The following is a 12,198-nucleotide window of genomic DNA, read 5'->3' as shown; positions in this document are numbered from 1 at the left end:
CAAATGCGAATTTTCACGCAAAATCTTTATCGTTTTTGCGGGAAAATTCACGTTTGCGAAAATGGCCGTGCTAACAGATAGCACTCTTGTGAATCAAGCGCAATAAATGTTAACCACCTAAGTACCAGCGTAAAGATACATCCGTAACGCGTAAAAATGTACTTGTTGATTTCTGCAATAGCTTCCTGCACTAGCAGGGATGCGTAAAAACGGACGCATGGCGGCCGGCCGACTCCTAATCCTAGGGCACAGGATGGCTGCAGGGGGCTGGTAGATGCCCCAGGTAAGTAAAACTCACTTTTTTTTTACAGTTAAGGTTCCCTTTAAGTAGTGGAATATCATAATTTTACAGATATTCCATTAGCCTCTTTCTCCGATGCCCAAATTACCGCATCACCCTTTTTAAAAGTGTGCTTTATCTCTGGGGCAGGACCCACACAGGTCTTTAGGAATGGGTGGGACCCTACTCACTATCCTTTGAAATACCTCTGTCATAGTTCCTCCCCTCAGGACAGAGTGGAAGCTTCAAAACAGCTTTTTATAGTAGAAAACACATGATCACTTATTTGTTTTGAATGATCCTAGCTAGGTAGAGATAAGGCTCTGGATACCATACAGCCTTCCCAGTCCTCGCTTCCATTTCCTCTTCAGAACTTTTCGAAGGCCTGAGTAGTTCCAAAGGCTGCCAGAGATCAGCAGGTCAAACAACTTCAACTAGAGACAGAGTAGGAATGACAAGACAGATCACGAATCGTGAAGGCTCTGTGGTATCCAGAGCCTACCTTCTACTTAGGTACGTATTCAAGAAGAAAAGAGAGAAGAAAGGGAAAAAGAGAGAAATCTCCTGGGGGACACCATCTATATTGAGCTTTTTGTGTGGGGCACTTTTACTCTGGAGAACTGTCATGGATCTCACCTATTAAGAAGTGCGCTAAATTTGCCTCTCACCGTACTTCAGTGTGTGTTCCATTTAATTGAGGTTCTTTACATACATCTCTTGTCTACACTGCATACTGTTCTGCACAATTCATAGGAGAAGCATAAACATAAACATAAAATACTGTCGATTTGCTAAAGTTGTATTGAGCGTGCAAGGTTACATCTACAACCATCTGTACATGATGAGGAAAGGAACAGCGGTACTTAAAAACAGATTGCATCCTTATGACTACCTGCTTGAGAGTGCAAGCCCCACTAGTGGGATAAAATACATACCCAGCATTCAAATAAAATGCACCTGTCTACCATTGGAGGATGTTGGTTTCCGTAAAAGCTTGCATGCAACTTATTAGGTACTCGTCCCTCCCACTGCGAAGAAGTCATCCCCCATGGGAGGGGCCCTAACACTAACTAATCATAAATTATGCATATGCATAGCCTGGGTGCGCTACCAAATAAAAATTCAAAATTACGTAAAGATGGATCAGCACATCAGCAGGCCGCCTCCGAATGGCCACCAATCAGAGGTCATCCCCCAAGGATCATAAGGAGTCATTAGGATGCAATCTGTTTTTAAGTAGAGCTGTTCCTTTCCTCGCCATGTACAGATGTAAGTAACTTTGGTCAGCTGCTCCCATGTAATAGCATTGCTTATTGAGGTATATGCAGAGCTTCTGTTTGGTTTCAAGGTGCGTTTGTAGTTTCGTGGGGGGGGGGGCCTCAGTGCACCTCTGATTGGTGGCCATTCGGAGGCAGCCTGGTGATGCGCTGATCCACCTTTGCGCAATTTTGAATTTTTATTTGGTAGCGCACCCAGGCTATGCATATGCATAATTTAGGATTAGTTAGTTTTAGGGCCCCTCCCATGGGGGATGACTTCTTCGCAGTGGGAGGGACGAGTACTTAATAAGTTGCATGCAAGCTATTACGGAAACCAACACCCTCCAATGGTAGACAAGTGCATTTTATTTGAATGCTGGGTGTGTATTTTATCCCACTAGTGGGGCTTGCACTCTCAAGCAGGTAGTCATAAGGATGCAATCTGTTTTTAAGTAGCGCTGTTCCTTTGCTCACCATGTACAAATGTAATTAACTTTGGTCAGCTGATCCCATGTAATAGCATTGCTTATTGATGTTTATGTCGAGCTTCTGTTTGGTTTCAAGGTGCGTTTGTAGTTTCTTGGGGGGGCTCAGCGCACCTCCGATTGGTGGCCATTCGGAGGCGGCCTGGTGATGCGCTGATTCACCTTTGCTCAATTTTACATCTACAACCAACCTCAAAAACATATCCTATTGGTTGAACATGCAAATACAATCTAAGCATTGGTAGCTGACGTCTGGCTACATCTTACAGATCGATGCTAACGTTGTCCTGCATGGTTGTGGCAGGGTTCCCACCTTCCTAGATCAGAGAACGCTCCAATTACCTACACAGCTGATGGAGATAATCCCAAGTGTTATTATATGGATTCTAGGCAGCACTGCTTTTCTTCTCTGGTTGACATCAGCTTTCAGTGAGTGCAATCCATCTAACAGCCACAACTGCCTGCTCTCTGGTGCTCTTTTGTAGCAATATTAATAACAGTATTACAATCCATGGGCTCCAATATAATATCCACAATAATTTATTTAGCATCCTTACTGTTAACGCCAGCCTCTCCGTGCTTCTCAAGCAATTGCTCGAGGTTGGCTGTGATCTGTGGTATGCTTTCGCTATTGCTTGGGCCGCCTGAATCAAACAGAGCAGGAAGGCTACTTATGGGGGACCTGAGGAAAAACAAAAAGGTATAGAGGGTGAGCTAGACATCTTACAGAAAACTGCAATTAATATGAATATTACTATTATTGATTCATATAGTATTGGGCAGCACAGTGGTGTAGTGGATGGCACTCACTCCTTGCAACTTTTTCATTTATAAACTTCCTATTTATGAACCTTCAGTGCAAATATAACATTTATATAAGTCCGACATTTCTGTCGAAGTGCGCATGCTTGCACACACTCATGCACACGTACACATTTGTTCCCTTCAGCCCATGGCAGGAAGTGGTTAAAGCAAGTGTAGATTTATGAATATGACTACCGTACTTTTCGCCGTATAAGACGCACTTTTTCTCCCCAAAAACTGGGGTGAAGAAGTCCCTGCGTCTTATACGGCAAAGGCAGGGAATCCCCGACTTCCGAACGCCCGCCGATACGAACCGCCGCTATGTCTGGGATTCCCTGCCTATTTCCCCCTGTGCCTGGCTCCCCGCTATGTGTCTATCCTGCTTCCCCCGCTTACATGCCTAAGCCCCCCGCTTACATCACCGGGTCCCCCTTGTGTATGCAGCGGCAGCGGGCAGTAGCTTACCTCCTCCATCTTGCCCGCGGCGATTGAAGACATCCAGGTCCTGTGGGCGGCTTCCTCTAGTGCCGGCTTCTAATGACGCGTCATCAATTACGTGTCATTAGAAGCCGGCACTAGAGGAAGCCGCCCACAGGAGCCGGATGTCTTCAATCGCCGCGGGCAAGATGGAGGAGGTAAGCTGCTGCCCGCTGCCGCTGCATACACAGGGGGGACCCGGCGATGTAAGCGCTGGGGTAGGATAAACACATAGCGGGGAGCCAGGCACAGGGGGAAACATGGGGGGCGACAAGGCACAAAGGGGGAAGACCAGAGGACGAGGGGGCAGACCAGAGGACACAGAGGGGGCAGTCCAGAGGACACAGAGGGGGCAGACCAGAGGACACAGACCAGAGGACACAGAGGGGGCAGACCAGAGGACACAGACCAGAGGACACAGAGGGGGCAGACCAGAGGGCACAGAGGGGGCAGAACAGAGGGAACAGAGGGGACCAGAGGACACAGAGGGGGCAGACCAGAGGACACGGGGGCAGACCGGGCACAGAGGGGGCAGACCAGAGGGCACAGACCAGAGGGGGCAGACCAGAGGGCACAGGGGGGACCAGAGGGCACAGAGGGGGCAGACCAGAGGGGGTAGACCAGAGGGCACAGAGGGGGTAAACCAGAGGGCACAGGGGGGACCAGAGGACACAGAGGGGGCAGACCGGAGGGGGCATACCAGAGGACACGGGGCAGACCAGAGGGCACAGGGGGGACCAGAGGGCACAAAGGGGGCAGACCAGAGGGCACAAAGGGGGCAGACCAGAGGGCACAGGGGGGACCAGAGGGCACAGAGGGGGCAGACCAGAGGGCACAGAGGGGACCAGAGGACACAGAGGGGGTAGACCAGAGGGCACAGGGGGGCAGACCACAAGGCACAGAGGGGACCAGATTACACAGAGGGGCAGACCAGAGGGCACAGGGGGGCAGACCACAAGGCACAGAGGGGACCAGATTACACAGAGGGGCAGACCAGAGGGCACAGAGGGGGCAGACCAGAGGGCACAGGGGGGACCAGAGGGCACAGACCAGAGGGTACAGAGGGACCAGAGGACACAGAGGGGGTAGACCAGAGGGCACAGGGGGACCAGAGGGCACAGGGGGACCAGAGGACACAGAGGGGGTAGAGCAGAGGGCACAGGGGGGCAGACCACAAGGCACAGAGGGGACCAGAGGACACAGAGGGGCAGACCAGAGGGCACAGGGGGGCAGACCAGAGGGCACAGGGGGAACATCACAGGACAAAGGGGGGAGACCAGAGGGCACAGGGGGGGGGGGGGGACACGAGGGGGCACAGGGGGGAATCCACAGGACACAGGGTAGGAGACCAGAGGACACTTGGGGTAGACAGGGGGAGATAAAGACACATGAGGTACACAGGAGGACACCATTTGGGGGAGGACATGTACAAGATGCTCCTGAAATATGGATGCACCAGGTTTAGTTTATTTTTTCCCCGATTCTTGCCCTCTAAACCTGGGTGCGTCTTATATTCCGGAGCGTCTTATACGGCGCGAAATACGGTAATTGCTCTGAGACACTTCCATTACTGCACCAGTTTTACTATATCTGCCTCAGTGTGGGCTTGACATTGAAGCTAGTACCTCAGTAGTTCCCCTGGAAGTTTTTTTCCTTTGTCTACAGATGGCTTATATGTGTAAACAGAGGGTACGATCCAATTCACTTTTTCTCCTAAGTTCTCTCCTAGGAGATCATTTTTTCATCTGTTTAAAATAAATTTTCAGCGCTACAATTTAAAACGTACCAAAAAGTAAGTGATAAAGTACTGTCAAAATTATTGTACTTTCTTGCTTGTTGGCGGCTTAACGGATGTGAAACTATCACCTAGGACAGCGATGGCGAACCTATGGCACGCGTGCCAGACCCCGCACGCGTAGCGCCATCTGCAGGCACGCCATCGCTGCTCATCTGGCCACCGCATGATTGCACTGAACTGGCCGCGGCGTCTAATAGACGCCGCACCAGTTCATAGCCCGCAGCCCCGCTCCAGCCTGCATTGTCTTCTGGCAGGCAGAGCAGGGCTACGGGAAGATGGCGTTCGAAGCCCTGTACTGGAGACTATTTGTGTTTCCAGTACAGGGCTTCGGGCGCCATCTTCCCGTAGCCCTGCTATTCCATTTCCATTCAGTGCGGGAGATATGCAGGAGGATCTTCCGGGGAGCTGCACGCCAGAGGCCAGCCGGGTGAGGAGACTTCTGTCAGGTGAGTAAATTCTTTTTTTTTTTTTTTTTTGCAGGTGAAATGCTGCCCTCATTGCGTTTATTTTCTGGTGAAATGCTGCCCTTGTGTTTATTTTCTGGTGAAAAGCTGCCCTCATTGCGTTTATTTTCTGGTGAAATGCTGCCCTCATTGCATTTATTTTCTGGTGAAAAGCTGCCCTCATTGCATTTATTTTCTGGTGAAATGCTGCCCTCACTGCGTTTATTTTCTGGTGAAATGCTGCTCTCATTGCATTTATTTTCTGGTGAAATGCTGCCCTCATTGCGTTAATTTTCTGGTGAAAAGCTACCCTCATTGCGTTTATTTTCTGGTGAAAAACTGCCCTCATTGTGTTTATTTTCTGGTGAAATGCTGCCACATTGCGCTATTTTCTGCTGAAATGTTGCCCACATTACGTTTATTTTCTGGTGAAATGCTGCCCACATTGCATTTATTTTCTGGTGTCTGGGGTAACTGTTGCTGCATTTATTATTTAATGGTCATAGTTGGCTATATTTGCTGCTTTGGGGTTACAGTATACTTATAAATAGCATCACACAATTTCTGCACACCCATGAAGCGAATTCTCGTTTCACCACATCATAGCGGAAACGCTGCTTTCTTATGCCTCGCTGTTACATCATTACGTTAGCTCCGTCCATACAATGTCATGACCACGCCCATTTTTCCGGCGCGCCCGCAAACACCCCCCCCCGCCCCGTGTTGAACCCACAAAAATCTGGTCACTGTAGGTTTGAGGGCCTGGTATTTGTCATCTCTTCTGAGGGGGGTCATTTTGTTCAAATTGGCGTGTTGGCACTTTACGAGAGTCAAGAGACTTTTGAGTTGAAGTTTGGGCACTCGGTCTCGAAAAGGTTTGCCACCACTGACCTAGGAAAAAACTTGGCAAAAAAGTGATTTGGATTGTGCCCAGAGTCTGGTACACATGTTGACTTGCTGTCTGTGAGGTACAGGCTAGTTCACACTGGGCACTTTGGTAGTGTTTTGCTGATCATCAGCGATCAGCAAAAAGCTGTTTTATCACTGTACAGGAAAGCGATTTAGGAGTGATTGCGTTTTGTAATTGTATAATATTGAAATGAAATCACTCCAAAAATGCTGTATGCTAGCATGTGTACAACTGTCCCCTGTGATCGTTTAAAGATCTGGCAAACTGCTCCATTGTTCCTCTTCCCCTTCCCATTGCAACAGTATAATCCGCTCAGGTATACCCAAGTGTACAGCACTCGTTTTCCACAGAGTTGCCCACTGGATTGCGTTTGATTCTAATGGTGGACACGAATACTGTCCACCATTAATCCCTTACTGTGCTGGGGTCCAGGTTCGAATCTCATCGCACGAGCTCGCGCACACACACACACACACACACACACACACACACACACACACACACACACACACACACACACACACACACACACAACCATGTAAGGGATATTCGATTAAATTGTGAACTCCTTATTTAGTGACACAAGTTGTTCAGTGCACTCTGTAAAGCACTATAAAAAGGGAAATCACTGTATAAATGCATGATAATGATTACATATACTTACATGGAGGATAAGCTTTCTCTTGGAGAGCTTTCTCTACATACAAAGCTACAGTCTTCTATTTCAGGCTCTGTATGAAAGAGATACTTTATGTCAGAGTTAAATATATGTCAAAACTGGACACTAATAACTGGACACTAATAACTGCACACTAAAGCAAGCTGTAAAACGTTAAAGCCTTCAGACGCTGCCTGGGGAGACTAGTTTAAAGGGATACTTTAGTGTACCCAAAAAAGCCAGTTTTTCTTACCTGGGGCTTCTACCCGCCCCCTGCAGTCGACCTGTGCCGGTACTCTACGGTCCTCCGGTGCCTCACCGCTGGTCGATATCAGCAACTGAGCCTGTCGCTGGCCACTGCGCCTGCACGGCCCTGGCTGTGCGTGTCCTTATTCACACTCCCGAAGGCGTCCTGAGCAGGTGCAGTAGAGGTGTACTGCGCCTACGCAGGACGCAAACGAGGATGCATGCGGCCAAAGCCGCACAGGTGCAGGGGCCAGCGACATGCTCAGTCACCGAAATCGAAACGGAGCCGTGGCGGGGGACCAGAGGATCGTAGGGTACTGGTGCGGGCACAGGTTGACTGCAGGGGACTGGTAGAAGCTTCAGGTAAGTAAAACTGGCTTTTTTGGGTACACTTAAAGGGACACTTAAGTCAAACAAACAAAAATGAGTTTTACCCACCTACGGCTTCCAATAGCCCCCTGCAGCTGTCCGGTGCCCTCGCCGTCTCCCTCCGATCCTCCTAGCCCCGCCGGCAGCCACTTCCTGTTTCGGTGACAGGAGCTGACAGGCTATATATGATATATGCTATAGCAGCATAGATGGCGCTATTGTGGCCAGGAACACGAAGAATCACTCGCGTCCCCAGCCTGTCAGCTCCTGTCACCGAAACAGGAAGTGGCTGCCGGCGGGGACAGGAGGATCGGAGGGAGACGGCGAGGGCACCGGACAGCTGCAGGGGGCTATTGGAAGCCCTAGGTGAGTAAAACTCATTTTTTTTTTGTTTGACTTAAGTGTCCCTTTAAGAATTCTTTGAAAACTAGTCTTATTTTTTTTACGTTACTCCACCTCCACTTTAATATACATAAACAATAGTAACTGCTGACATCCATTACTCGTTTTTCATTTCTGTAAATTATGTCAGCAGGAATTCAGTTTCATGTCAAACGTTCAAACACTTCATAAATATCAATTCCGCAGTAATAACCAGATTACTCCTAAAAACCAAATCAACTATGTAGGCTACTGTTTTCACAAAGCATGTATCTGCAACATTTTTGTAAGTATGCATGTAAAATGTTGGGACTAGATCTCTGAATTTTTTTAGTAGTTAATTATAATCCCTATCCACGTTGTGTGATCTTATGGATGGGTGGCTAGGCACTTGACACCTCAGTATATATTTACAGTGGGAATGGTATAATAGACAGATAATCTAGAAGAACAACAATTGAGACAGTGAGACCAATAACCAATCAGTGATCAGAATGACAAAACACAAAGGCTTAGTGCAGATATCAACTACTATATAGACATACGGTATTATCATTAATTATATCATGTACAGTTACCTATTCTATTGCCTTCAGCTTGGCTAAGGAGTGGGGGCATGGATAAATGGTTTCCAAAAATGTGTGATGACGGGATACTGAACGTGGAGCCAGCCAATGAGAAGACCTAATAGGATAAAAAGAAAAAACATCAAATATGTAGGAAAATCACTACTTCCTTAAAGGGGCACTATGGCGAAAAATTGTAAAATTTAAAGTATGTGCAAACATATACAAATAAGAAGTACGTTTTTCCCAGAGTAACATGAGCCATAAATTACTTTTCTCCTATGTTGCTGTCACTTACAGTAGGTAGTAGAAATCTGACAGAAGTGACAGGTTTTGGACTAGTCCATCTCTTCATAGGTGATTCTCAGGGATTTATTTATTTTCAAAAGCACTTAGTGAATTGCAGTTGCTCTGTCCAACTGCCAAAAAACTGTGCAGCGAGCAGGGAAGCTGGCCTGCATCATTATTTAAATCCTTTTTAGGGAATATCTTTACAAACAATAAAGGCTATGCTGAGAATCCCCTATGAAGAGATGGGCTTGTCCAAAACCTGCCGCTTCTGTCAGATTTCTACTACCTACTGTAAGTGACAGCAACATATGAGAAAAGTAATTTATGGCTCATTTTACTCTGGAAAAAACATACTTCTTATTTGTCTATGTTTGCACATATTTTAAATTTTAAAATTTTTCGCAATAGTGCCCCTTTAAAGCAAACTTGAAAATAAAATAAGAAACGATCTTCTCTAAAGTCCAACACATGACTTTCCAAAAATCTCATTTTATGTTTAAAAGCTAAAAATGTAAGTTTAATGCTTTTAATGCCTCAGCTGAATGGCACCATCTTTTAATGTTTTAAAGCGCCCATCCTAAACTGTTGACTTTTTTTTTATCTATTACCTGCACACAGAAGTAGTTTTCTATAATGCAACAGATTTATGGCCTGTAATTAGTAATTAGTGAGAGTTACCCTACAGTCTTATTTAAGTCCCACTCAAGAATCTCAATTCTCATTTCATGGCTTTGACTTTACAAAAAAAAGTCACTACCTTTATCAAATGTGAGCATGGTTAGAAAACCCTTTTGTGAAGAAGCATGAACTCCTTCTAACCAGCCCAGCAAAATTTACATAAGTACACTTGAAGCTTGAAGTCCACAGATTTCCGGCAATAAATTGGATAGTTAGGTGTCCTAAAGGAAACAACAGACATGATGCTTTGAGCAGCTAAGAAGAATAATAACAGCTAGCCACCTGCAGGAAGAGTCTACTGCATCTTACATGTCACTTTGTTGTCTAGTGACTGAACTCCCAACTGAAACTGTAGCAACTGGGATGCCATGGAGTGTTATATTAAATAGATTCTGAATAGTAATAGGCATGCACACTGGCTCCCAGTCAGATAAAATTAATATTAAAGGGAACTGGAAAGCGGTGACGGTTTCAGGATAGATGGGTGACAACTCCAAGATGAGCCACCCATATTGTCATTTTTGCAAAGCAAAGAACAAGTAGTAAAAAAAAGACATTGCAGGTAGGCCCTGTATCAACACTGGTATAAAAAGAAGGAAGCAGTTATAAGAAGTTTTATATAACTATGTGTATGTAACCATATTTTCATATTAAAAGTACAGGCATTACTTTCTGTTTCGTTTCTCATAACTTTATATAGGTTTTCTTAAGGGTACCTAAATTGGGCTTTATAACTATATTTATACTTACCTGGGGCATCCTCAAGCCCCATGAGGTGCGTGGGATCCCTCTTCAGCCTCTCTGTTCTCGCGTGCTTCTGTGCATGCACAGCTTGGGCGTGCGCACCCCGTTGTGCTCCCATACATGGGAGAGTTATGCGCCTGCGCAGTACTACTGCACAAGTGCAGAACGTTCCCGGCTGTGGGAGCGCGATGGGGGTTGTGCGCGCAGCCGAGCATGCGCATTAGAGCGTAGCTGGCCGGATTCCCGGGAGGATTTGCAAGGGAACGGAGAGGGACCCAACGCACTTCATGGGGCTGGAAGAAGCTGCAGGTAAGTATAAATACAGCTATAAAGCCCACCTCAGATTTTTTTTAAGGCCCTGGGCACACTTTAACATTGCTCTAAAACACATGTGGCAGTTTTACAGAAACACATGGCACCTGTGTTGCAGCACTGTGCTCATTCAGTTACATTAAATGGGATAACACTGCACTGTGCACAGAAATGCTTGCAGCAGTGTATGATCAGAGCACACTACTGCACAGCACATTAATGTGCCCATCAGAGAGTGCTGTCTGTGCTCTGCATGATGTCCTTGCGTACTGCACACTGATGTGCGCTGCTGAAATCCTCTTTGGAATAGACTGGACTAAGAACAGAACTATAATCTACCTTAATTAATAGAGCAGAGCAGAACACTATGACAATAGGCAAAGTGCATTTTCCATTAGCTATCAAGAAACAGCAACAGGCACTACAATCACTAGTGCATTCAAAATGGGATAGTTCAATGTATTTCTGGAGGACCCGATCGGGTATAGTCACCATGTTCCCAATGTGTGCTCAGAACTCAGAAGTAACACTTAACATAGTCATAATGAAAAGAAGCAGTAGTTCAGCACTAGCATTCCACGTGTATCAAAAGAAACTTTAATAAATCCAGCTATAAATCATCACAGGTAACTTGCATCACAGATACATGCAGTTCCTACCCCGATCTTGCTTGGCTGTGGGGTGAAGTGGGAGCAGTGGCTAGCCTGGCGACCGTTTCGCTCTATTTGAGCATCCTCAGAGGCTCCGTGCAAGATCAGGTAGGAACTGTAGGTATATGTGATGCAAGTTACCTGTGATGATTTATAGCCGGATTTATTAAAGTTTCTTTTGATGCACGTGGAATGCTAGTGCCCAGCTGCTGCTTCTTTTCATGATGAAAGTGCATTTTCCCATAGCAACCAATGACAATTCTGCTGACCACAGCAACATAAAAACATGAAATATAATTGCTTTAGATGGTTTTCCATACTTTTCTCAGTCACTGCTGTATCTCATCTTATTTAAATATATGAATAAACACAAGTCTGCCAATACAGGCATCCTTCTTCCCAGCTAGCTCGGACCTGTGTGGTGGAGGCTGTGGAAGATGCTGTTATGGAACCAGCTCTGCTGTATGGAGGGAGGGAGGTCTGGTGAGACATGATGCTGGAAGGGAGTGGAGTGCTGCACGCCGTTCTTACAGAGATCGGGTCTTTATTACTGGTGTAAATACCTAAAGGAGAAAGGAACAAAATATCAGTGAAGAATAGAAATAAAAGGGGTGTGTGAAAAAGAGGTGCAAGGAAATATGGGCGCCACATACAGTGGGATGTGAAAGTTTGGGCAACCTTAGTTAATCGTCATGATTTTCCTGTATAAATCGTTGGTTGTTACGATAAAAAATGTCAGTAAATATATCATATAGGAGACACACACAGTGATATTTGAGAAGTGAAATGAAGTTTATTGGATTTACAGAAATTGTGCAATAATTGTTTAACTAAAATTAGGCAGGTG

At 46.1% G+C, this 12,198-nt stretch overlaps 1 protein-coding gene and 1 long non-coding RNA gene across 4 annotated transcripts in view; one reads left to right on the top strand and one right to left on the bottom strand.

The window, feature by feature from the left end:
• Positions 1–12,198, bottom strand: part of MLLT6 (MLLT6, PHD finger containing) — a 119,260-nt gene that overhangs the window by 18,431 nt on the left and 88,631 nt on the right. For all 3 annotated transcript variants that reach the window (XM_068262709.1, XM_068262708.1, XM_068262710.1), the window contains 4 exons: positions 11,766–11,914; positions 8,689–8,794; positions 7,121–7,187; positions 2,582–2,706 (listed from right to left, as the gene is read on the bottom strand). In XM_068262709.1, coding sequence (XP_068118810.1) covers positions 2,582–2,706; positions 7,121–7,187; positions 8,689–8,794; positions 11,766–11,914 — 447 coding nt within the window. The remainder of the gene's footprint in view (positions 1–2,581; positions 2,707–7,120; positions 7,188–8,688; positions 8,795–11,765; positions 11,915–12,198) is intronic.
• Positions 1–12,198, top strand: part of LOC137541429 (uncharacterized) — a 61,861-nt gene that overhangs the window by 40,157 nt on the left and 9,506 nt on the right. The window lies entirely within an intron of this gene.

The sequence above is a fragment of the Hyperolius riggenbachi genome, chromosome 12 (genome assembly GCF_040937935.1).
Source record: "Hyperolius riggenbachi isolate aHypRig1 chromosome 12, aHypRig1.pri, whole genome shotgun sequence".
NCBI lineage: Eukaryota > Metazoa > Chordata > Amphibia > Anura > Hyperoliidae > Hyperolius > Hyperolius riggenbachi.
The sequence above is the reverse complement of the archived record's forward strand: the minus strand, read 5'-3'. Positions and strand labels throughout refer to the sequence as shown.